This window comes from Watersipora subatra, chromosome 1 (assembly GCF_963576615.1).
Source record: "Watersipora subatra chromosome 1, tzWatSuba1.1, whole genome shotgun sequence".
In the NCBI taxonomy this organism is placed as follows: Eukaryota; Metazoa; Bryozoa; class Gymnolaemata; order Cheilostomatida; family Watersiporidae; genus Watersipora; species Watersipora subatra.
In genome coordinates this window covers 60896404-60923778 of record NC_088708.1, presented here as the reverse complement: position 1 = coordinate 60923778, position 27375 = coordinate 60896404, and the positions used below count along the sequence as shown (strand labels likewise).

Genomic DNA, 27375 nt, shown 5'->3' with positions numbered 1-27375 from the left:
ACAAATGGTCAATCCCTCTTGCTTTTTGGACCAAACCAGCTAGTAAGTGCACCACACTTCATTCGTGGCTTCCAATCTAACTTTTTGTTAAAGCTCTTGTAGGCCAAAAACTATTAATATCAGTATTGGTGTGTGATGGTAACTCTTGTCTAGCGTGGTACTGCCTTTACATGTACTACTACTATGTTTGTATATCCCCGATGTATGCACTACTTAAACCCTGTATATTCCATAGCTAAAATACTGTTTACTATGTCACTCTCTCTCAAGATGACTCCAAGGAATTCACTTCATTAACTACTTTGCTTTGTGAGGACTCATTTCTCCCTGATGCAGCTATATAGTTAGGTTATAATAGCGTTTATAATCAGTTAGATTCAGCTGCTGACTTGGTTGATGCTGAAAAAAAACAGGAGAATATTCTAGCAGTACATCGTAAAAAGTATAATGAAAAAAGTCTTGGACTTTACCTGATGAGGGACATAAGGTGACAACAAGCAGCGCCTTTAAGATTTGTAAATATAACTGCTCACTTTGTTTTTGATCAACTAATTTTCTGGTTAATTAATCCCATTTTTGTTCTAGAAATTAGTTGGAGCTTTTCTAATGAAAGCTCCAGAGTTATTGAGAGGCTAGTAACTTTAACCTTACCAACACCTCTTCAACCCTACTCACTAGCAGGATATGGGAGTTTGTTAATAGCTGCTCAGATGTCCTCTAGCATCAGTAGTAAACTTACCAGCTCTGACATTGGGACCCGCAGTGACTTATACATCACAGCACAGCTTCATGTTAGTAGACTCTTTGATGAGTTCACAGTGGGAGACAGTATTACATATGGTGGATACGTGAACAGACCACTCCACATGAGCAACTACACATTCTATATTGGACTGAAACCAGTTACCGAGGATGCGGTTGATTTTACTTCATCTCCCAACTGGCAGGTAGAGCTAGGTTAGTACGCATATAGGATGTTTTCATTGCTATGCCTTTTTATGTTCTATTATAAACTTACACTTTTCATGTTAAGTACTGTCATTGCCTATAACCCAGCTTATTCACATTCTTGTCGATAATATAAGGTAGGCAAGTGTATTTAATCATAGTAATATTTAAATCAATCTGTACTTTTGAGCAGATGAATTAGTTTTTATTCATTATCTAAAGAGAAAAATTTCTCTGTTTACTAAATATTGTTTAGGTCACGATGGTCAATCATATGAACGACATTGGTGAACCTTATTACTTTCACTACTGATTGTTGTTGGACAGATTCAGGTACAGAGTACTCGCTGCTGCCATTACAAACAATCTTATTGCAAAATTTTTATAGTTGAAAACTAATAACTGTGCAGTTTTTAAAGGAGCTGTAGCAGCTATGTCTATGTATTTATATTTCAATTGAATGTAATATTGTTTGACACGCTTCGACATGTTTCAATCAATTTGTTCCAGTTATGTAACTATCTCACTATTTTACCAAACATCTGATGCTATGGTAGTATATCATTACTTCATTGATTTCTTTTTAGGCATTTAACTATTTGTGAACAAGCCTATAATTGTTACTAAAAACTAAAACAAAAGCTTTTTTTGGTTGGAACCGATTTAGTCAAACATAAAAGCTGACTATTCCACTTTAAACGACATTTATTTTGGTCTATTACCTCATGTACAATTGTCAAAGTTAGTCATGGGAAGTTAAATGAAATTTGAAATTTCTTTAATTTCAAAAGGAAAATATTACAGACACTTTGTACTGTTTTTAACACATAAATGCACATCATAACAAATAGTCGCTTTGTGACACGTTTACTGTAACAATATATTTCATACCTGTTCCTACATTTTTATAGGCTCTTCACTGAATGATTGTCAGGCTTTTTGGATCGGATAATAAAGTCTTCTTGTCTTTTTTTGTGTTTTTATATCCCGGTGCTCCAGCTCTAGATTTTAATGCATATTTTATGTTTTGTGTTAAGTTGAACTAAAACATATTACTATAGAATTTTTAAAGAACAATTTGATCTACTTTAGATGGGCATTAGGTTCTTGCTCAATAGAATTACTCATTGTTTGTAGATTTTCAGTCGTGTTTTGATAATCAACAAACTGAATGACTGCTACTGCTCTCTTTATTCGTAACTAAAAAGTGACCTTCACATTGATGTGCAATTGGTAGAAATGATAAAGCGTCATATGGATGTCAAAGCTGATTAATTTTGCGTTACAATAGCAGTTGTTTCAAATATGCCAACCCTTCTGCTAAATTCTGTATGTGATATTAATAAGACAACTAAAGCGTTGGCCAGTATGACGCTTGAATCCATGTCATGCAGATTATTAGACTAATGCTCTACCCAACTGAGCTAATCAACCACGTTATACACCTTTTGAAAGCCTCAGAATAATTGTATTTTAGTTGGGGCGGAGGGGCAAATCCCCCAACTGTTTTTTGCCTGTTTCATTTAATTGCTTTCGGAAACTACTGATGAGGTTTTTTAATTGCAGGAGCTAAAATAAAACTATTTGAATGAATTTATTCAGAGTTCATTAGCTTCCGCGCTGCTGCTACAAGTTTCAGTTTTACTGTTTTATCCACTTTACGTTTTTTGGTTTTCTAAGTTCATCTTCACTATGTTCTAATCTGACATCTTTTCCATTGCTGAACTAGGTGATATCAGCATCAAAATTACATTTCTAGCAGAGCTAGTATTTAATTTAGCCTTGTTGAATAGTTTCACAGAAACAAAGGTGATCTGTTATAAATGGGCACTTATCATACAGGCAAGTAACTCACTGTAATGACAACTTGTAAAGTATCTAAAGGGTTATATAATCTGGAATTTTTTGGGAATGGTCTGGAAGGCGCAAGAGGACAACCCCACATTCCTGCCTCAGCCTTAAACTTTCTTCCCCCAAATCATAATTCTCTTTGAGAACCCTGGTGCCAATTTCCATTTGCTACGTTTTGTGACAGATGAAGCAAATCAATGAATAGACAGGCAGACAATAGCCAATAATGATGTAAATGTGTGAGTAACAGATAAGCTATGTCAGCACTAAAAGGTTTAAAATTGTGGCTGTTTAACCTCTTTTTCTCCAAAGTAGTAAGTATGATAAGGTTGACAACTGTTTACTCGTATGTCGTGGAAAGTATTGTCATTGCTCCAATTGTGCTTGTTTGAACCAAAAGAATATTCTTTGAAAGTAATTTCAGTTTGTGACAATCATAATGTTCAAACCAAGTTTATGAATTATGTTAACAGTTGAATATTTGTTAATAGCAAAACTAGAACAATTGCTTCATTATTTTCAATTCCTTGAGTTTAAAATTAAAAAAAGGTTTTTAGTATACCTCAAATTTACTGAAAAACTCAATAAATCAGCACTACACCGATCATTCTTATCATTCTATTATAGTTCCTGCTGGACCTACGGAACTGTCTGTAAACACTAGGAGTAGCACAACAGCACTATTATCATGGACACCTCCGACATGGACAGATGTTGACCATCCAATCATGAATTATCGGGTAATAACCTCATTAATAAATTGCCTTTATTGTTTATTTCTCTGATTGTTTCTACAAATTTAGGCAATATTATTCACGGAATTTTGCAGAATTTGTCTTTTGCATTTTCTTGCAATAGAGTGCAAAACCTTTACGTGCTTATAGCGCGTGTTTAACTTTATATACAGGTTTTTTTATTTTATACATAAATGTATCTGCGAATCATATACATACCATAAAATCTAAATTTAAATCATCATTGTCAATGACATCAACTTTAGTGTTAGAAGTTGTTGGGGGTGATTTCACAGCGAAAAACTGCAGGAGTGACTTTTAAGATGACAGCGCAATGCCGAGTTTGGAAGAAATTGTGACAAGCTTGAATAATTTTGTAAAAAAGTGTTGGATTGGCAATGAGTGCAACTCTAACCCCTGACAATAGTTACAATAGAGTTTGGAACCCAGCTATGTTTATTGACTATGCCGGTGACCAGCTTTCAATTTTAGGTGGTAGTTATTCTCCCTTTTTTAAAAAGCCAACAACCAGTTTAACCGCTCACGGAATTGTCTTCCCGCAAAATTGTGAATTTTTAAATCCATCAAATATTATTTTCCTGTAGGGTATTTCAGTGTTTAATAAATGTATAAATTGACAAAATATTTTCTGTCAAGTCTTTCTGTTCAAAGAATTTATTAGCTCAAGTATATAATATAAGCACAATTATAACTTAAAGTTTTTGTTTCATCTGCTTGAAAACCTAGCTGCCAATAAATTTCATAAGCTTTTTATATTACGGAACAAATTCTCAAATTTTGTATTTAACCACTCAAAAAATGACATTTAATTTTATATTTAAAGGAGTTTGCTAGCTTTTAAGTTTCATATTGTATTAGTTTTCAACAAAACTCACATATTCGTAGCCATCCACATGATATTCTGAATAATAAAAGATTATAGAAAATTGGATCAACAAACTTTCCTCCATATTTTTATTATCTTTGGTATAATAAACTTCATTAAATAGAGACTATTTTCAGACAAGTCATCACATTGTGAGTTTGCCTTTTCTGACTGGGGACTGGGTCAATCATATGCAATGAAATTTGCTAAAAATATCGTGCATACTGTTTTACTAACAGCCATGTGATTAATCTACATGTATCATAGTCTTGATCAATTGATCTAGCCTTTTTAGTGATGGCCTTGACCTTTTTATTTTGTAGGCATTTCTCTTTATGATTCTAGTCTTAACTATTCCTTTACTTTTAGTGTTTAATTTTTCATTATTGTTGTGTACTAATAACCAGTTCATTTTTATTGCTGCATAGATGCACAACTAATGTATACGTAGCCCATGTGTTACATTTCATATGTATTCACATTGTTTTGTAGGTAAAATGTGAAATTCGCAATATAACATACAATCCTTCAGAGACAAGATATCATCTTTATTTTAACACACATCTACTCTCAATAAATCTCACATCACTCAACCCTCAAGTACAGTACAGATGCTCTGTACGGGCTGTATTATCACAGGGATATGGTAAATGGTCCAGACCTACCGCCTTTTGGACTAAACCACCAGGTAAGCATGTAGTTATGTATGTCAGTTATTCATCTACTGATAAGATATATTAGTTCCTTCGGTGCTATAGTTTCTAGTCTAAAGCTTTTTAGAGACTGATAGAGAAAAGTTTAGATTAGGAAATGCTATTTTTAAGTAACCACGGTTTTTGTTCTAGAAATTGAGTGGAGTTTCTCCAAGGAGCTGGTAGTTAATGACAAGCTAGTAACCTTAACCCTACCACAAGTTACTTACTCTGACTCCCTATCAGGGTATGAGAGTTTGTTAATAGCTGCTCAGATGTCTTCTAGCATCAGTAGTAACCTTACTAGCACTGACATTGGGGCCCACGATGACTTATACATCACAGCACAGCTTCCCGTTAGTAAACTCTCTGATAAGTTCACAATTGGAGACAATAATACATATGGTGGATACGTGAACAGACCTCTCCACACAGGCAGCTACACATTTTATTTTGGACTGAAGCCAGTAACTGATGAGGTGGTTGACTTTACTTCATCTCCCAACTGGCAGGTAGAGATAGGTTAGTAAGCATACAGTTTTCATATAGTTTATTACTTCTTTAAATAGCATCGTTTCACCTTTTTTGCTGGCAGCTATAATAGATATACATTGTACATCTAATATCTAGGCCTATATGTTTCTGTGTCAAATGGAAAACGATGATAGATTTCCCAAAGTTTTAGAAAATGCAGTTATTGTGCAAATGATGAATTGATATCAAAACAAAGTTCTGGGAAATTTTAAGGGGTAGCCAATTGTTTTTAATCAGCTGAGAAATATTTAAATTAAAGCATTTTTGGAAAAGTAGTAAATGCTTTTTCTAAACAATTTATATTTTAACATATTCACGTACTACGCCGCAACTATATATCTTGCTAGTTGCTGATGTATTTTTGTCATTACGGAACCCGATTGTTTTCATTCAGCAGGCAGACTCAAAACACAATGAAGGAAACTGTAGCTGGTATTTTTTCACTTTCCACAAGACAGTCAAGCAACAACTCTGAGTGTTAAAGTCCAATTAAATACATAAAAATAAATATATGTCAGTGTACATGTAAAATCGGCAATAAACCATATGCAAACATGCAGAGTGGGCATACAACTCTGCCTCAACGATCGTTTTGTGCTCCTTTTATATATTTTTTTTCTTTTATAGGCTCCGCCCCTTTTCCTTTGCTCTGCATTCAGTTTTCTATAGTCTTCTCGGTCATCAGGCCATCCTCAACAGTACCTGAGCTTTTTCCTATATTCAGAAGGCTTGCCCTGTGAGCGTGGTGTCCAGGAAGTCGATCGTTAAGGCCCTGGTCCCAGTGCTCTGTCATAACACTCTCCTTCCAGTGGAGACCCTGTGGGCTGTCTACTCTGAGTTTGGAAGGGAGAGCTGTCATGACCAAAGCCGCTGCTGCCGAACACTGAACTCTACCCTGGCCACCTCGATTTCTGCAAGTACTCGATCTGCTCCGCTCAGGAGCCAGGCCCTGATGAGTTGACTTGCCTGCATTGCTGTTCGCTGCCACTGCCTGCTTTCTTTGAGCTGCTGTCGGGCCCTTTTCCTCTGTCGTTTCAAAGATGAGTTCATTTTTTGAATTGTCCCTCTCGTTCTATTGAAAAGGTAGAGGTGTGCTGATTCTGGCTGCCCTTTTCCTAAGTTAAAGTGTCGTCACTTGGGCTCAATGGAACCGCGGTGCTGTGCGGCTAGCGGGAGTCTCTCGATTGACATTTCTGCGTCATCCAGTTGGTAGTAGACCGGGCTACCGACTATCTGGAAGAGGGGAGGTTGGCCATGGTCAGTGTTGGCTGGTAGGGCAGCATCTTCTGGTCAACTGGCCCACCCTCTGGCTCGCACAAAAGACCGCCAGTGAGCCAGGTTGACCAGGTATATTGTCCTGTCACACTCGGCAGCTCAGTGGGCTTTTTGGCGGGCCATCAGCTGATCACGAGATATATATAGGGGCAGACATGCACAACAACGTGTTGTGCTACATGTTGTCTGCTTCTGTGTGCACTCGTAATCACCCCGCATATACCACATGCACCAGGCTCCTTTAGTGCGTATTCATTGCGTTCCCAGGTAGCACCACTAATGTAGCGCTCTGTTTGAATTGTTTCTTTCTTCTATGTCTGTACTGCACCCAGCTTTATCTAGAGTTTCCGCAGCAGTGGCTGCACGGGGCTGGTGACCGAATGGGTCAGTCTCAGTAATACCTGAGATCCGAACCGGCTCAGTGAGCAACTCAGTCCTCTCTACTTCCTCTACCCAGTCGAGTCATTCATGGATTTTCAGTGGCGCCTCAGTAGGTAGACTTTTGGGCATCTTCTTAGACGGTATGATACACTCCGGAAACCTATTAGGGAAATTATGGCTAAAGTGTTGACGCGGTGTATTTCAACTCGAGCCTCTCTGTTGGTAACAGATCTGCTCGGGGAGAGCAATCTTCCAATTTGTCAGGGAGCTCTGCTGTACTTGCTGAGGTAGCCTTGCCCATGCTCTTACACACAAATGCAGTCTTCTCTTCTGAGTCCAGCAGACGCACCAGCAACTCCTTATAGAATATAGTGTCTTCCGCATCTCAGCCAGGGAGTGTAGATTCTTGCCTGCGTTTGCGATTGTTTTAATAAACTTTTGAAAAATTCTAGTAGTTTTATTTGCAAGAGCAAAGCTGTTCATGACTGATTCCTCTGAAAATGCAGAAACAAAAGGTCTTATGTCATCAGTCTTTTCAGCACCCCTGCTCACTTCGGGTGTGGCAGCACTAAACATGTTGCACTCCTGGTTGGATGTTACCATGGTTAACCCACTTCCACTCTCCATAGCGGTCAGGTGGCCAAGTGTTTTGAGTTGGCTGGGGGATTATACCTAGTGACCCCAGCAGCCTTTTTTATAGACTAGGAAGCGGGACTAGTGCTGGACCTGCAGGCCTAACTGGTTCTCTGGAATTTTTTGGTTCTTGCTGTCTTAGTTTTCCTCCAGTTCTTGGTTCCTTCAGAACTCCAGCAGCTAGCCTTCCTGCTTTATGTTAAATACAGGGGAGGTGCAGGTCTCTGTCCTTTGTCTGGCCAGCTCCAACACGACTTCTTCTTGCCTTCTGGCTCTCCCCCATTCATGTGGGGCCTCTTTTTGGCTCTATGGTGGCCAGTACCTGTCCAGGGTCCTCCAGGCTGACATGGAATGGCTTCAGCCTGCTCTCACTTTGCACTTAGGACTGACCCTGCCATTCTACTAAGCAAGTGTGATTTGGCCAAAACTTGTTAACTTGAAAAAGCTCTACAAATTTTGCCTGCAGTTTGGAGCTGGCTCCTCACCTACTCTGTTTGTTTAGGAGCCAGGCTCAGTCTCCTGGTGCATGTAGGGGAAGCGCCACTTAGATATTTTTGCTGGATGGCCATCTGCTTCTTTCGGACGGTCATGTGTGCTCGCTCCAGCCTTTTCTGGTGGTGGATGATTGAGTTTCTGCTGGTCAGAAAGTCACAGCTCTCACCCGAGCATTAGCAGGTTGGCTGTCTCTCTAGTGGCTCAGTGTGGCATTCCAAGATATGTTTGTATTAGTTGAGAGATCAGCTTTTCCCACTCCTCCTGACCCTGGGTCAGTAGTAGGGTTCCTAGGGAGTCATGCAGCTGTCGATGAATTTGCTCGACCACACCGTTGACTTGCAGGTGATAGGGTGTAATGTGGGTCTATTTTACATGCCAGAGTTGACACAGCTGTCACCAGTTGACTCTCGAACTGTGCACCCTGGTCGGCATGGATCTGCTCTAGTAAATCCATGTAGCAAAACACCTGCTCATTCAATGGACTTGCCACCGCTGTAGCTGTGGCCTCTAAGAGGACTATGGCATCCTGCCACCTCATAAATTGGTCTGTTAGCACTAGGGTGCACATATCTCCTCTTGGAGTCTCTGTAATCGGTCCCACCAAGTCCACAGCCACCTTCGGCCAGGGGGACCCTGCATGAAGTCTATGCCTGTCACTGGTTGTTTGGGTGCCACTGCGCTTTGTCGCCTGACAGATGTTGCAGCTCTTAATGAGTCTTTTCAACGTGGCTGTCATCACTGGCCAGTACCAGGTCAGTCGCAGCGAGCTGATCACCATACCCACCCCGGAGTGAGCAAGGATGTGAGTCTGCCTGGGGCATACCATGGGGCATATCATGCCTCATCGTTGCTGGTCATAGGGATGTCTGTGTCTCTAGTAGTATGCTGGATCGCAGCCTGAGGAATGAACCAATTTTATGCATATGGCCTAGTTTTTAGCCGACGAGTTTTAGCTGCTCCCGCGTCAACTCCTGGGCCCGCTCAACAGCGTGGTACATAGTGGCTACTGGTCTTTGACCAGTGACCTACATCTGCACTTTTTTGGCAGTTTTATGAGTCTTTACCAGTGCCATGCCGCAGATTCCTAGAGTGGCCTCAATTGGTTCTAGGCTGGCTCACCTAGCTGTTATAGCAGCCAACGGGCCTATTTGACCGACCTCGATCGCTGTCTCCAGTGGGAAGAGTTTTCTTCCCACTGAAGAAAACTCACCAAAATCTGGGGCAGCATTGCTCACACAACACTGCTTACTGAGCTCAGGGAAATCTCTCCCACTGAAAAAAGCTCGCCAAACTCTAGGGCAGTGCTGCTCACGCAACACGGCCTACCGAGTTTTTGAAAATATTTTTCTTCAAGAACAAGTCCACCCACCCTTCTGCAACTCGGCCTACCATGTCAAGGAAAATATTTTTCCATTACTCATTCAAACAGCGCTTGTCAGCCGCCAGGGGACGGTGATGCTGTCTCCAGCAAACAACCACCAGAGCTCAGGGACGCTTTTGCTTCTTGTTTCAGTCTTGTTGAGTCGGGGTTCCAAATCCACCGCTGCCACCAGTGCAAAGAAAACTGCCAGTTTCGTTTACTTTCTACAGGACGGTCAAGCAATAACACTGAGTGTTAAACTCTAATGAAATATATATTTTAATAAATATACATAAGTATACATGTAAGATTGGCAATAAATCCTATGCAAACATGCGGAGAGTGTGCGCATAAATCTCTGCCTTAACAATCGTTTCATGCTCCATTTAGATCTTTTTTTTAAAGCTCTGCTCATTTGTTTTGGTTCTGCGTCCGGTTTTCTATTACAGTTTTTTCAGTTGTCCAGGCGTCCTTAATGGTGACCAAGCCTTTTATGTCCAAAAGGCTTGGTCCTGTAACCGTGGTGGCCAGAAGATCGATCGCTACGGTCTTAGTCATGATGCTTTGCCGTAACAATACTGTGGAAAGAGTTTTAAACATTTCCATTAGCAAACACTTTATGAAAACTTATTTGTATACTTATGAAGACTGTCATTATTGCTATTTTTTGTGTCTCTAGTCCCTACAGAGCCATTGATAGCACCTGTAACATTAAGAAGTTCAGACTCAGCACTTTTGGAGTGGGCAATACCTGATCAGCTAAAGATAAACTCTTCTGTCATTGGCTATGAGGTAGGGCCATTCTTAGTACCATATGTCTCTCAGTATTTATTCATCTGATCATGTTTTATATAAATTTACTCTCATACCTTTGGACTTGTTATTTACCCATATTAAACCATCCTAATATCTGTTAACTCCTGCTGATTAGTCGAATTAAAAAATTTATTTTATATATCATTGTATAAATTTGATCACTTGTAGACAATAATGATTTAGATATGTGAGTGACAGCTGATCAATGTCAGCACTAGAAGGTTTAAAATTGTGGCTGTTTTGCCTCTTTTTCCCCAAAATAGTCGGTACGATAAGGTTGACAAATATTTGCTTGTATGCGGTGGAAAGTATTCTCAGTTCTACAGTTGCGCTTGTTTGAAGAAAGAGAATATTTTTGAAAGTAAAGTCAGTTTGTAACAAAATTATATTGTTAAAACTAAATTTACAAATGATGTTAACTTTTGAGCATTTGTTAATAGCAAAGCTAGAACAATTGCTTCATTTTTTTTAAATTTCTTTCGGTTCCAATTTAAAAATAAATTTGTAGTACACCTCAAATTTGCTTAAAAAACTCAATGAAGTGCAGATTACCACCATTTCCTTCAATTTGGTCAAATCTAATATGTTTAAAATAGTTATTCTCAATGTGCCTCTTAATGCTTTTCCCTGCTCAGTTTTTCGAACGATGATTCATAATTCACATAGTGTTTTATGGATCCTACTTTTTGAATCTTATAAGCGTAAGCGGTGTTACAAATACACAAAATCTGTTTCAGATATAAAACTTGCTAGCGCAAGTTTGCATGATGTACATCATCTGTTTTTTTTACTGCAAAAATTTACTTTACTTACTGTATATTGCTAGTCTAGAGCAATACTTCTATTTACCAGGTAAAGTTAATTTTTTTTACTGTAGGCCGGTTAGTGCCATGAATTTTGGTCAATTGTGAGAGAAAATTATAAGTTCATCAATATCTGACATAAGTTGAAAAATTCTCACATTTTTTTGCAGTGTTTGCATATTATTTTTAAATTATTGATAGAAACCTAAAGTTGTTTTCAAGTTTTACTTTTGTTGCATGCTTTCTACTAAATTTGGTGCCACTTCTTAATGCGTAAATTTGGTCATATATTTGACAGATTTCATGTTTCATCAGAAACAGTACATACAATTCTGCTGCTAACAGTTCGAGTTCGTATGTGACTCAGAATAACTTGTCAGCAAATGTCACATCACTATTTCCTCAAGTTCAATACAGTTGTCAAGTGAGAGCACATTTGTCAAATGGATATGGGCAGTGGTCTGGGTATACTGTTTTTTGGACTAAACCAGCAGGTAAAATTTACTATGTACTTCATATAGGAAACAGTATTACATAATTTTAATACAAAAAGGCTTTTCATACAGTTTTTAAAAACTAAGTAACCTGAATGCATGTACGCCCTTACATTGTGTAATGGTCGCCGGGGCAGCTGCCTTCAAAGCTGCTTCTGGTCGATAACAACCTGTTACTATCGATTATGCTGACTACCAAGTCCACTTATGCAGTCCGGACAGCGACCCTACTAATCTAACACAGTTTGGTTCTGTCCTTGAAACATATAACGAGCCAAGTCCGAGTAGTTTCCGGGTAATCCGATTCAGTGAATAAGACTGTTTATTGCGACTAAAATATGTATATTTATTGTACCAAGATCCAAAACACAACCGCCCTCCATAGAATTTGGGTTCCTTATATATACAGTCACTACCGGGTAAAACTCGGGTAAAACTTGCCCTGACACAGATAAAACTAACTAGTGGCTGTGCCAACCATAGTCCATGTTTTGAGTAAAGCACAGTACCACCGTTAATACAATATACAAAAAATAAAGTTCATATAACTTTATGAGCACAACTTAATATCAATACAATCAATATACTACTGCAGTTATAGTCAAACAAAATACAACATAAACCAAGCAATAAAAACGAAACCGTCATTATTCGTCTTTTGACTACCGTTCTTTTTCTTGAATATAGTTGTATAAGCATTACAAGACTGTATATTCTTGTTTTCTCTACAATAGACTTTTTGTAATTTTCAACAAAGTAGATTTTGGTGCAAAGACACATTTAGTACGTTGGCTAGCTCAACTTAAGTCCTTAGTCAAAGGCATAGGTGGGACAAGCTCTGACACTGGCTTGTCAGACTTGATGCTTACCTGCCCTTGCGTGTACCATGACACATGCTCTGAGCGTTATTGTCCTGGATAAAGTACTTTCTAACATTAGATTAGTTTTTCAAGGCATAGATTTAAATTGTTTACTTTTCTGTTGAACCAGTTGATGTTATCTAACCAAGGGTGTCTGATTGACCTGTTTAAGCAAAGAAAATTTTGCTACTCAACTCATCCCATGATAGCCAGTATTTCCGCGCAAAGTATGTTACATCTATCTGTTGAAATTTTCTGATCTGAAAATACAAAAGTGATTTAGAGTGTGCACTGATTTACATACTTCAATTCTTGTTGTTAGTTTTTTATAACCATGTAAAAATACTATACACAGAGCTCTCACATATCTTATCAGCCACATTTAGTCAAGGATAAAAATGGTTTATAATTTCAGCAATTGAGTGGAGCTTCTTTGAGCAAAAGCCAGTAGTTGATGACACACTAGTAACTTTAACCCTACCAACACCTCTCAACCTCCAATCACCAGAAGGATATGAGAATTTGTTAATAGCTGTTCAGAAGAAATCCAGGGTCAAGAGGGAGCTGAGCGGTTCTGACATAGAGGCCAATGATAACTACTACATTACAGCAGAGTTACCCGTTTCAAGCTTATCCAATATATTCACAATAGGAGACAACAATACATATGGCAGCTACATAAACAGGCCTTTACAGTTTGGCAGCTATGCGTTCTATATTGGATTAAAACCAGTTACTGAAGATGTAGCTGATTTTACTACGTCTCCCTACTGGCAGATTGAAATAAGTGGGTATTTACCTTTGGTATGGTTAACTATATGCAACAATGTACTATCAACAGTCAGCGGCAGTGTACAGGAATGTGTTACAGCTGCATCACCTATTCCTTACAGTTTCTAAAACTTGTCTTGTATCAGTCTTTAAGAGGTTTGCATCAAGAGAGTAGATCTTACAGAAGCCAGTTCTTGCTTTAGATGTAAACAAGCATAATTATCAGGGTGTTATCATTTGTTATTAATTTTTAGTGGCTCCACCTGGAAATCCATTTGAAAAAGCAGCTCTCATTGGAGGCACAGGCGGAGGTCTTGCCTTTATTCTACTTATTGCTGTCATTCTAGTTGTTTTGCTTCTCCGGAAGCGCTCAAGGTAAGCTGATCAATCTGATATAAAATGAATAATTTTCTCTGCTATTCATTTGACATTCATTTTTGAGCTGTATACATGTTTTCACATGTTGTTGTAATACTTGTTTACACGCTACATTTGGCCACTCTACTGCCTCTGCTTCAGTCAAAAATGAATTGAGAATTATTGATGTTGCTTGTATCTGGTGGTATTACACAATAGGCACTGTATGTCAGCGCTGCTGTGTATCTGATGGTATTAAGCAATGCACACCTTATGTCAGCGCTGCTGTACACAAACATGAGGCACACATGTTGTCGGCGTGATGTGTGATACATTTAAACTATAATGCAACCCTTATTAACATCAACCTATTATCATTATGTTATCATTATATTTATTTAACCAACTAGCTGCAATTTTATTAAACTTTTGCTGCTTTTTATCATATTAGGAAAGGAAGTAAAAAAGCAGTTGGGGCGCAACATACTGGTCTAGAAATGAGCTCTGCCAATGGTTAGTGCTGAGTTCCTATTATTACCTGTTAATACCTATTATTCATATTATTAGTTTCACTGGAAAATCTTTGTCATTTGTCTTTTCATTTCTGGCAATGATTCAGTATCTGACTAAGGGACTAGTTATCATAGTTTGTGGTAATTCGCAGTTTTTTCCACTGTCGTAATGGTAAAGCAATAGATAAGACCTGTATAACCTGTGTAAAGGATCACTCTCTTGTTTGATCAAAGTTCAGAGTATTAACCAACTCTTGGGGTTGTATAGAGTTATTATTTTTAGTAAAATCGGGGCACAAATGTGTATTAACGGTCTTCAATCATAGCCTTGATGTGAAAACTTACTTGCCAAAAAACCAACTATCTGGAGAGATCTGTATTGTGAATACAGAAACGCTCAATACCGGTTATTTGTAAAGCAAAGCAATTATTATATTATTTTGAACAATTGATTTTTGAGCTCTGAAAGAACTTTTATGGGTATGATATAGCAGATGACCACCTTGTTATATGGAACTTGGACTGTTTATTGATTGCACTGTTTTACAGCTATAATGAGGTGGTCCCGTCATATTGAAGAAGAAGCTGCTGAGCCTCTACTTCATACTAAGGAGGATAAGAATCTCTATGCCAATGTTGGTTTAGGGACTCCCAATACCCCTCCTATCCTTGTCTCTCAACTTCACCTGGTGGTTCAGCGGGCTAAGGAAGACAACCCTGACTCCCCGTTTGAGGATGAATATTCAGTAAGTCGTGGGGGACTTTTAGACAAAGTTTTCAAATATACCTCAACATTATAATAAGGATTAATTGATACCTGCCATGTTAATGTCAGATTTTATATGTTGCTTCAAATGTACTTGAGGTTCACAGATGAGTGTAACTGAAAATTATTTCTATCTAGAGAACGAAAGAACATATTAAATACATTTACCGTACCCTTCTAATGCCAATTTAACTCAACAACTTATAATTAAGTCTGATCGAATAAATTTTTATTATGAAGAGAGTTTTGCCCATTTGATGTTTATAGGTCATTCTTACGTTTTTTTTAGCCCAAGTACGAGATTAACACAGGTTTTTTCTTTTAGCAAATAGGCCATCCAAATATGGCCTGTAACGATGGCAAAAAGACTGAGAATGCAAAAAAGAATCGATTTAAAGACATCATGGCATGTGAGTCCACATTTCCCCATATCTCTTTGATTACTAAAAATGTATATGCGTGAAATCATATAGCATTGCTTGAACCCATGACCTCTGTCACCATGGCTTTTCCCGCTGTGTGTATCATACTCTATAATACTTTTCATCTTGAACTTTGAACTGGCTTTTACTTTTACAGACTTGCGTTTGCATATAGTTCTGGTGAGTTTGCTCATGCTTGGTTCAATGGTGCAACATATTAGTTAACCATTATATTTTATTATGTGTGCTTGCCACAGTTCATTTAGTAATGCTGATATCTCTCTCCTCCATGACTATTTTTATATCTTACTCTCTTTAGTTTTACTTTCCATATCAGTCCCATCTCTTCCTATACCTTCTTTGTTATTTCTATTTGCAGTGACCTTCCCTGTACTATTAGTTTTAATAGGCTCATGATTTTATCTTAAACATTCTGTTATCCTGCTATGTGATGTTCTTGTTGTGGGTTCATTTGCATGCCTATCCATCACAGTGTATTTATTCAGAATGTAATAGCTCATATATCTGCTCAGCTGAAACTTTTCAACTTTAATTTTGTTCAAGCTTACACATTTTATTTCATCTTTTAAAGATGAACTTCACAAAATTTCAGTAAATCTCATCAGAACATATCAATATCTTTATATCATTTGTGATTGTTTCTGATATTTGAGTTGGCCTGATTGCTAGGATATTTTAAGATTAAGATAGATAAAACTTAATCACGGTTAGAACACTCAGATGAAGTAAAAGTGCGATAACGATGTCTATAGTTGTAAAGAGACCGACAGAATAGAGACTCGTAATGCTGCAACATGAATGCAACAGCCAATATCAACTATCGTGATGATAACAAGTAGTGACGTTATTTCGAACGGATTTTTCTCCTGAGCGTTTGAATTGTGATCAAGTTTTGTTGGTTTCAATCCTGAAACATCCTGGCAGTCAGATCACCTCAAACATAAAAAGCGACTGCGAATCATAGAAAAGTACTGATACTTTCTGATAGAATCTACTAAAATTGTATATAAGTTCATCCTAGAGGTCATGTTCAGTCTATTATTTATCTAGTCAGATTTATTCCTGTTATGGGAATATGACTAGTAAAAACGCTAGGCTGCGTAGCGCGTGTGAGGTCTTTTAGTTGTGTGTTATCTTTTTATAGTTAAATGTAATTTTCTAATGTCTGAGTATTTAGCAGGCTCATTGCACCATTGGGTTGTCACTAGCTGTAAGCTGCAATTTTTCGTCGATAGTATTGGACACTCCCACTCAGGTGAATCACTTGTAGTAAAATACTAATGCAGACCACAGTTGTTGTTGGTTTTAAGACTAGATATTAGTTTAACCAACATTATTGTTAGTTGCCCTACTACTGACATGACTGTAAAATAGTTTACACTGATCTATTCATCGCTATTAATCAGTTAATGTAAAAGTGTGTTTTTATACCTCGGGGCTTGTGTGTCAGATTAGGCATAACACTAAAGTAAAGGATCTCGTGTGACCCTTCACTCCTCTACACTAAGAGAACCAGCCACTTTGAGTTGTAATGAGCACATATATTCAACTCGTATAATAATAAAATATAATGTAGAGTATGGTATAATCAACACAACAGTCTGGCTTGAGTGCTCCTTAGATAGCACCAGGAGTACGAATCATGCATGTCTTTTTTATAACCTTAAGCCCACCCCTCTGGCTCGAATGGCGCTGGCTGGTCACCTTTCCTCTGGCCGATTTTGAGCTGGTTGGGCTTTCTCTCAGTTTAGCAGGACTAAAGTCGAGGGTTGGTCGAGGTTCATTATATTGGTCCAAGTCAAAGGCGGGCTGGCATCCGTTATACTAGCATTCGTTACTGGTCATTCCATGTTTCTCAAGTACGGTTGCACATCAGCATATCGAGCCCATATAGCCCGAGATATTGCACAGCACATCTCTGTGGCATGAGGTTCACCAACTTGCGTTCACATCAAACCTCATTGCGAATGATCAATAAAATTCTGCAAGAACAGTATGTGTAGCCACAGCTAGCCTACAAACTGATGTGTAGCACAATTTATTTTTATGATGTTTACTTTTAATTGTTTTGTTGCATTGGCTGTTAGGATGTTATAACATCATTTTGCTAGGTGCTGTTTTAATGGTTTTGGAGCTGCATAGCCAATAATTTCCAGGTTCCATTGCGTCTACACAGTTGCCAAATGTGGGAACACCTTGAGACTTGTGTTGGCTAAAGAAATGTGAAAATATTGCATGTCTTGTATTTAGCACCCTGGTATTGCTATTAGATAAGTGTGATCCTGTCTGCCACCTATCATGAATGTGCGAAGAGTATTGACTAGCCTTGGATACTTTGATGTAGAAAAAGACAATGTTTTCCTATGCAATTCTTGTGTGCTTTTCATGTCAAAGGTCTGCTTTAGTTGTCATGTTTGTTGAAAACTAAAGCAGACCTTTGACATGAAAAGCACTGGTTGCCATTCTTTTCCTTTCACTACCTTCATTCTGTAGCACGCAGTTCAACCTTTACACAATGTTATTTCACGGCTCAGAGATCTTTTACAGCACCTTAAAGGTTGACTTGCAATAAAATTCACATTACAGCTATTTGGTATCAAAAAATTCGCCATGTCTTACTCTGTTGTGTTGTAGGTGCCAAATATGTAGGAATGTGATTAAAAGCTCTTAAAAGCTCAAAAACGAACAGAAAATCGCAGCCACATGAGACCGCCGTAGTTTGGATTCACTTTCCAAAAAGGCTAAAATGTGACGTATATGTGTGAGATAGTTTAGGTTTATACTTTCATGCATCCTTATTCGTCGAAATATTTTCACAAATATACTTCACGCTTGCAATAAAAACCATGTCTATTGTTCTTACGCGTCTATTTTATTGGCATCGTAATGCTGCAACTTTGAGCACTGATATCTCAAAACCTAGCATAAAAATATGTTTAATTTTTTTAACTTAGCTTGAACGATTGCATATCATCCTCTGATAAAAATGATGAGCCTTTTGGTCCGCTATGATGGTCGAAAAATGCTGTAGAAATTGTTTGCGCCATATGGCGGGAATTGTAAATCACATGATCAGATAATGTTAGTTTCAGTTCAAGTTTGTTCTATCGCAAATAGCGGACACGCTTTTTCGTATTAAACTTGTTAATTTCAATACGTCATAATGTCTAACGCGTCACATCGTGTTTGTGAAGCTGCCAAGCTGAGAAGCACCTTTTTTCTTGGCCAAGAGCAGAGAATAGACCAGACCTTCACCGGGCGTGGAGCAACTGGGTGAAGCTGGATGTGCCAAACTTTATTTATTCGCCTGCTTACTCTTACCTTTGTTTTTCGCCATTTCAAAGACGACCTGTTTTCTAACCTGTTTGCATACTCCACATGTCACCAAAGCACGTGAGTAATTTATTTTATGAACTACTTGTATTAGTAGTAGTAACTCGGGTTATTTTCTAGTATTCTCCTAATACTACTGTATTAATCTATATTTAATATTACAATTTTAATGTCATTTAATTGTAATATGATATTATTAGTATTTTATCTTTTTAATTACGTGTATTATTCTTATTATAATAACAAAAATAATTCATACTGCATATCTATCCGTAAAACGTAATATATTAATCTATAATTGGTAAAATAATGTTATAAGTTTCACTCTTAAGCCCACTCACTTATAGATATGTTATATAAAATAGTTATTGTCATTTTCTGGTATCATCGTTAATAGCATATTAATATTATTAGATGATTATTATTAGTATTAGATGATGAAGAGTTTGTGCCAACCAACTATAACGCTATAGAGTTATAGCACTATGTTGGCCAGCGTCAAACGCTGGCAATTACATGTAAGATAGAGCTGAACTTAACCAAACTTGACAAAATATAAAGAATATCCATAGAGTTATTACTCACATTTTTATGTTTACAATATCATGGATTCTGATAAGGTTTTGTAAAATCTGTGTCATGATTGTATGGCTATATATTTATTCTTTTTCTGATCAAGCAAATATGATATAATAACAGAAAATGATGTTGTACAAATCTTATTGCAAGTCAACTATTGGGTTGTGATTTCAGACACGAATCCTCCTTCAAAGTGGAGAAAATAATAGTAAGTCTGACAGCACTCCAGCGACTATTTCACTGCCACGCCTGCGCCCTCCCCTGCTCATTCACGATTGTGCGAGAAGGCGGATGGGTAGAGTTCAAGGTTACATGTGCCTCCTGTCACCAATCATACACTTGGGAAACAACTGCCAGGGTGAACAGAGCTCACGTAATCAACCCCCTGCTGGCAGCTGCATCACTCTTTTCTGGTGGATGCCTTACGCAGAACCTCCGTTTTCTGTCGCTCCTGAACATCGCGATACCAAGCCACAGCGTTTGCCCCTACCAACAAAGAGAATACTTACATGATGTGAGTGTTAATATTTACCCATAAACTCGGAAAATGTGAGTAAAAGCTTGGCACACTAATTGAATAACGACATTTAGAAGCAATTTTTTTCTTGAAATGAAAATATGTTATCCTTCAAACGAAATATATTATAATTTAAAATTCTGATTCTTCATCATAATATAGCACAAAAAGGGGTAAGAGGATTCTACATTCTTAGACTAATGATAATGATACAAATTAATCTTGTATAATGAAGTTTTACAATATTTTACAGTGTATTGCTGAGCAGTACACCCTGCATAACGAGGGATTGATGGCAGCAATCGATTGGGAGCTTGATTTGGCAGGTGACGGTAAGTGCGATAGTCTGGGGCATTGCGCAGTATACGGGGCCTACACTATGATGGATCAGAGCTGCGGTTTAATAGTCAGCAGCCATCTTGTCAAGGTAAAACTTTGACAGTTTTTACTTCACAGCCTGACAAAAACCCAAATTTTTTAGTAGTCATCAATACATAAACATGAAGTTGCTGATCTAGCTAAATAATTCATTCAAATAATGTGAAAGTGATTGTTGGTCGTAACTTTCTTTACTTTGCAGTCAACGGAGACCACCAGCTCTAACGCTCTGGAGCTATAAGGCTTCAAGCAATGCCAGTCCGATCTAATTTCCCACGGCCTGAGAGTGAGGTCCATTACAACGGATGTTGTTACAAAGGTTGTGTGCATACCACAAGCTTGTGTTTTGGCTTATGCCGCAAATTCGTCGCGGTGAGCGACGGCCTCTACCTGCCTGCTTGGTGTCTAAGATTCGGGCTCTTTTCCCACCAACGGATGACGAAGAAGAGTTTGCAGACTTGCAAACAAGATTTGTGGCATAAGCCAAAACACAAGATTGCGGTATGCACACAACCTTTTCCGAGCATTTGGCGATGGCTCTCCAAATGGGAATAGATTATCTACCAAAACAATTATTGAAAAACAATAATTGCTGATCATCAAAACAATCTCGATCTTTATATAATAAAATCATAAAACTAATACACTCTCTACTGTAGTAAGTGTACAAGCCAAATATAACAGTTCTCCTTGTGTTCCACGAGTTCAGAATATGTGTGTTCAACCGATGCATTAAATTTGTAACACAAAAATTGTCGATAATGCTTGACACATTAGCATAGCTTTGGTGTTGTTGGCATTAAATGAAAATCCAACTCACTATGATATCGCAGGTAATTATTCCACCCCAACTCAAGGGGTGCAGGCACCACAAGTTCGTTCACACCAGGATGCATACACAGGCATTCATGCTCCCCGCGGTCATGGGGACGATGCGCAAACTCAACATCATGGCAGCACAAACATTCAGGAAGAGATGGCATGTCTTGACAGCGCTTGCAAACACACCACTCTGTAGTCGGTGGTATTAGCTCCTAAAGAAATGAACAGATATGTCTATGCAACCATAGCTAATACATCAGGTCGCTGTTATCCAACAGTATATCAGTGCAGCACTAGATTTAAATATTAAAATTGTTAATGTTGTCAGTCGAGAAAAATCTGTAATTATTTTTTCGCAATATGAAGCAATAATTATCATCATTAAAATCATATATATATATATATAATAATATTCATTCTATCACTCTCTAGGTAAAACTATTAGGTACTACTAGCTAGCTTGGCACATAAGAGTTGGCTAGTGACGGTGCTTACTTGCTAGGAAGTTTGATTCTGTTGAGGATCTTCTTCAGATAGAGCGTCAGGCTCGAAACGCCAGGGTCTTAACTCTTCAGAATTTGACATTTTTTTATGATCGCAACTCAGACATGTACACGTACGTTGAATTGTCGGACGGAATGGCCAAGCTGAAACTGTAAAGTAGCGAGCATCTATATTTGATACGGGGTCTTAGGTAAAACCCGAAGTGTTTGTCATAAACTATTGCGACGAGAAGTTTTATATTGAGCCTTTTAATTTACGTGAGAACATCACGTGACCAAACAATAACCAAATTTCATGGCTACGTCAGAGAAATAAAGAGATTCCAATCTACGGTTGTTTTTCGTTTTTAAGCTTTTAAGAGCTTGTAATCACATTTCCACATATTTGGCACCTACAACACAACAGAGTAAGACATGGTGAATATTTTGATACCAAATAATTGTAATGTGAATTTTGTTGCAATTCAACCTTTAATAAATACTGCAGGTAGTTACACATAATAGTCAAACAAAAGCCGTATCTAAAATTAAATTAAAATGTTTTCTTTGTTACTATACCTTAAATACATGCAAACAGACGTTTTTCTCAATGATATGTGACATCAGATCTAAATATTTTATGTACAGTGCACCCTCGGACTACGATGATGATCCGTTCCAAGGTTGGCATCGTGTGGTGAGAAAATCGTGTGTAAGGGTATAAAAACCATGGTAATTATACAATGCAAAATCAAAATGGTGAAAATTGGCCAAAATTTTATGAAAATGGTGCACATATTGAAAGTTAGTAGCAAAATAGTATATATATATATAAGCTTCAAATGTTGGAGTTTTTATATGTCGGAGACTTCGTATGTTGGAGACTTCATATGTTGGAGGCTTCATATGTTGGAGACTTCATATGTTGGTGACTTCATATGTTGGAGACTTCATATGTTGGAGACTTCATATGTTGGAGACTTCATATGTTGGAGACTTCATATGTTGGAGATTCCGTATGTTGGAGACGACATATGTTGGAGACTTCAAATGTTGGAGACTTCATATGTTGGCGACTTCATATGTTGAAGACTTAATTTGTTGAGGTGATCATTAGTAGAGGTTGGACTGTATATATACGTACTTGGGTAATCCATAATTCTGTGCTGAAATTCTATGCGAACTCTTTTCATATTTACCTTCTCTATTTGTTTTGAAGTGTTTATTTATTCAGGACGCTATATGTATCTCTGACATGGTGAAAGCATCATTTTATTGCCATGTGTTACAGGTGACGCTACAAGAGTAAAGCTGACTATAGCCAATGACTCAGACACAGATTATATCAACGCTAACTACATTAAGGTATTATGGTAGACTTATCAAGGCTCACTATCCTTATATGGCCAGCTTTTCTAATCCCTTGTTAGTGATGAGCAGATATCTCATGCAATCTCATGGCCTGGGTTTTATGCCTTTAGTGAGCCTTCACTGGTGAAGGGAGATGAGCGCACTCCTACACAATATAAGTAGTTGTGGGTTCGTAAAAATCAGATATAACTACCAAGTAGTATGAACCTTGCCAAAGCGTGTCATTACAGCTTTTTTAAACAGCCAAACCTATGTAAGACATGCAAAAAGCTTATGAAGTCTGTAATATTTTTTCTCTACATTAGTATGATATAAAAACTGTACCATGATAGTTTCTGTATTTTTACTGTACCCTTGCAGAAACTGTTTAATTCATTACACAGTTTTCTGCACTCTTTGATTTTACTTTGCCCGTTGCAACTAAACCTGTCATTATATCAGATTTCTTGATCTGCTAATAGATGTGTTTTTGATTATCAATGTTTAATATTGTGTCATACAGTATGCCCTGTCATTAAAACCTCTAAGGTTACATGGTCAGCATTTCATGAACTGTAAAAAGAAACAGTGAAGGTGAAGCGTTATAATTTTAGTATATTTTGGTAATTATTTTTTATTAATAAGCCTTTTGATTAGACCTCTTCAGAACATTGAAAATTTTCCTCCAGAGTTGCGCCCTCCTAGCAGTAAAGGTGACATAATTCCAAAATTTGCTTTAACGTAGGATATACATGTAGTTTTCTGCTAACTTAAAGCTATCAACCATCTCTATATGATTGCAGGATGCCAAGAAGAGAAATAAATTCATAGCATGCCAAGGTACCCTATCAATTCTAAGCAATATAGTTCTTTCCCATGTTTATTTTTGCACATATGTCACACATCATATTTGACATTTTACCTCCTATAAAGCATTCTCTTGAGTTTAATAATATGGTATTGACTCGCATTCATTCTACTGTCAAACTTTCATTTTTGACGATAATCCATTCCAGAAGCCTGTTCGAAAAAAATGACTTATTCGGAATATAATTTTTTTTGTATTATTTTGTATTAAACTGATTATATTAGTTTCAATCATCATATGCTGTTGTTTTCATGGCACTATTACATCGGTGTCCATATACTATTATATTGTTACTAATGAGCTAATGTAGTACTAGCCACTATTGCATCGGTGTCCATATACTATTATATTGTTACCAATGAGCTAATGTAGTACAAGCCACTATTGCATCAGTGTCCATATACTATTATATTGTTACCAATGAGCTAATATAGTGCTAGCCACTATTGCATCGGTGTCCATATACTATTATATCGTTACCAATGAGTTAGCGTAGTACTAGCCACTATTGTATTGGTGTCCATATACTATTATATTCTTACCAATGAGCTAATATAGTGCTAACCACTATTGTATTGATGACCGTATACTATTATATTGTTACCAATGGGCTAATATAGTGCTAGTTACTATTGTATTGGTGTCCATATACCATTATATTGTTACTAATGAGCTAATGTGATGTTAGTCACGTGTTATTGTATTGGTGCCGATGGAGTGATTTGTTACCCATGTGCTGTTGTAATACTGCTCACTCTCTATTATTTGGTTATCTCAAAAGCAGAATATGCAGCCAATGACATTTTTTTGCTTTATTTACTGATTGTGTTTACACATTTGTCAAACACTTGACTTTGTATATTGCTCAATGTTTCAGAAGCTGGTTTATGTACTTAAATTTAGTAGTTGTTTCTCTTGCATGTATTGGCTGCTCTGGTCATCTTACCAGGTCCAATTGACCATACTATTGAAGACATGTGGAGGATGATTCATGATACCAATTCTTCCACTATTGTTATGTTGACGAATCCAGTGGAGGCCAACAGGGTAAGATACTCGATTTTCAGGATATACTTTAGTTAATTGAATACCTGACATCATATGGGTAATAAAACAGGTTTTTTCCCGAAAAATTAATATTTATTTAACATACAGCATTTACCATACTAAAGTTTATATGAAGGCATTGGAGCTAGCTGACACCTACTATTGTCATTTCCACACCACCATGAAGTAAACAAATGGCTCATTACACATTTTTAGGGTGGTGGCTTCTTCAGTAGCATATCAACCCCCAAAATTTATAATATTTGTAATATCTCTGGAATTTGTTTGTTGTATACAAAATTTATTATATCAAAATAAAAATAGAAATCTTTTAAAATTTTATATCATGAGAAAGGTGTTTTGCGCAGTTCAAAAAATTTACAGAAAAAATAAAACAATGGTGAATGGGTTTAAATGTGAAATAATTAGCAGGTAATGGCTAGATCGAGTCTTTTCTACTACAATGATTGCAATGCAAACATTTGATACTGAATAAAAATTATGAGTGTGCAAAGTTAATTAATAACAACAATTTAGGACGTAGAACTGTGTGTATAAAAATGATTACTATTTCTGGAGAAACTATCCAATAAATTTTTGAATGTAGCGATGCTGGCACTAACGTAAAAATGAGGTATCGGAACAAAATACATCAATGAAGCTCGAGGGGGTAACCAATTTTTTGATCTGGACGAGAGAAGAGAGAATGTAAATCACAAGTTTGTGGCGTTCGAAAAAAAGTGTAAAATAATACATAAAACAAATACTGTAATGAGCTTTTATGATGAACGAGTGTAAAGAACTCGATACTCGTCTGTTGAAGAAAGGAAATTATTCATGTTATTATGCTATATTCATATTAGATTAGAAATCGACAATATTCATACAAATGACCATGTTTTAAATGAAACTGATAAAAGTTAGTTATAAAGAAAATTCAGGTAAATAAAATAAATGAAGATTTAATGTAAAAGCTGTAAATAAAGAAAAGAAGCAAAGTTTTGTTCATTATCAATGATTTTGGCCATTGCAAGCTAAGATCCAAGCATGCTAGTATTTTTGCAAGCGCTGCATATGTATGTGCCCAAATAATTTGTGGTACAGTAAGCTGGAGGCTCTGAGTTCCAATCTTTGTGATGCGCATTTTTAGTTCTTAAAACTTTATTGCTACAGCTGGACAGACTAGCGACAGACAAACACTGTGATTTATATACAGTCAAACATGGATAACTCGAACTTCACGGGACCGAGCAAAAGTGTTCGAATTATCAGAGCGTTCAAGTTATCAGCGCACTGTCACAAGTCCATGTATTTACTTATTTATTAGTAGATACATGTACATATGCAAACTATAATATAAATCAAAAGCACAAATGGCTTGTTTCAAATTAAATGCTTCTAATGTAAAGTTTAAAACGTTTTTATCAAAAAGTATAGAGATTTTTCTATCACTTGAGATTGGTTTGTTGTTTGAGGTGATGTTATTGCCAGGACGTTTTTTTTAGATTGACATTGGCAAAACTTGATCGTTGTTGAAATGCTCAAAAGAAAATACATCTTTTTCTTTTGAGCGTTTTACCCACGATCAATTTTGCCGACTTTTCTTGAAGTTTATGCAACTTCAAGAAAAAGTTACCAAAGAAAAATCCCTTACTTTACCTGGGATTCGTTAAGAGCAACACTCCGAGGCAGTTCAATTAAAAGTTTTACGAGGTTTAACGGTACATTGTATATCACTCACGCTTTTTGAATTGATACTTATTGAATGTACACACGTATTCTGTGTTTAGGTCAAACGATGAATAGTTTTTTAGCTAAGACAACGTACGTATACGTTTAATAAACACAATTTTAAGACGTTTTAAACATTCAACATTCCGACGTTGATTCAACACGGAATCAACGTCGGAAAACTATTCGTCACGGGCTAGCCAGGTCACGCACTCAAGGATTTTCGCCACGCACATACAAAACAACATGCTGTTTTTTGTTTTGTATGTGCTTGGCGAATATCCTTGCGCGCGTGACCCGGCAAGCCCGTGCTATTAATCGTATAGCAGTATAAATCAAATTTGACCAAACCTTTAGAAAGGTCGTTGACAAAATTATTTTGCCGATGGTGGTAATAACAACGCTTATGAATTACGAAAATATGAGGTTTACCTCTATGGCTTTGAATAAAGTGATTTTCTAAAGCGATAACAACCGTTTCGGTAGCCGTTGGGCAAAAAAACAGTTCGAATTAACAGTGTTGAGTTCGAGTTATCTATAGCAATTTATCATTACGTGGGAACGGATCAAAGAAACTGTTCGAATTAACCATGTTTTCGAGCTATCCGTGGCCGAGTTATCCATGTTTGACTGTATTTATACTAGCTGTGCTACCTG

The 27375-nt window shown here is 37.2% G+C and overlaps 1 protein-coding gene across 1 annotated transcript in view; it reads left to right on the top strand.

Moving 5' to 3' along the window:
- Nucleotides 1-11851: 11851 nt before the first annotated feature.
- Nucleotides 11852-27375, top strand: part of LOC137389904 (receptor-type tyrosine-protein phosphatase epsilon-like) — a 31086-nt gene continuing 15562 nt past the window's right edge. Inside the window, exons 1-9 of the mRNA XM_068076075.1 lie at nt 11852-11873; nt 13178-13549; nt 13788-13908; nt 14342-14403; nt 14952-15148; nt 15494-15578; nt 23014-23087; nt 23876-23912; nt 24890-24987. Coding sequence (XP_067932176.1) covers nt 11852-11873; nt 13178-13549; nt 13788-13908; nt 14342-14403; nt 14952-15148; nt 15494-15578; nt 23014-23087; nt 23876-23912; nt 24890-24987 — 1068 coding nt within the window. The remainder of the gene's footprint in view (nt 11874-13177; nt 13550-13787; nt 13909-14341; nt 14404-14951; nt 15149-15493; nt 15579-23013; nt 23088-23875; nt 23913-24889; nt 24988-27375) is intronic.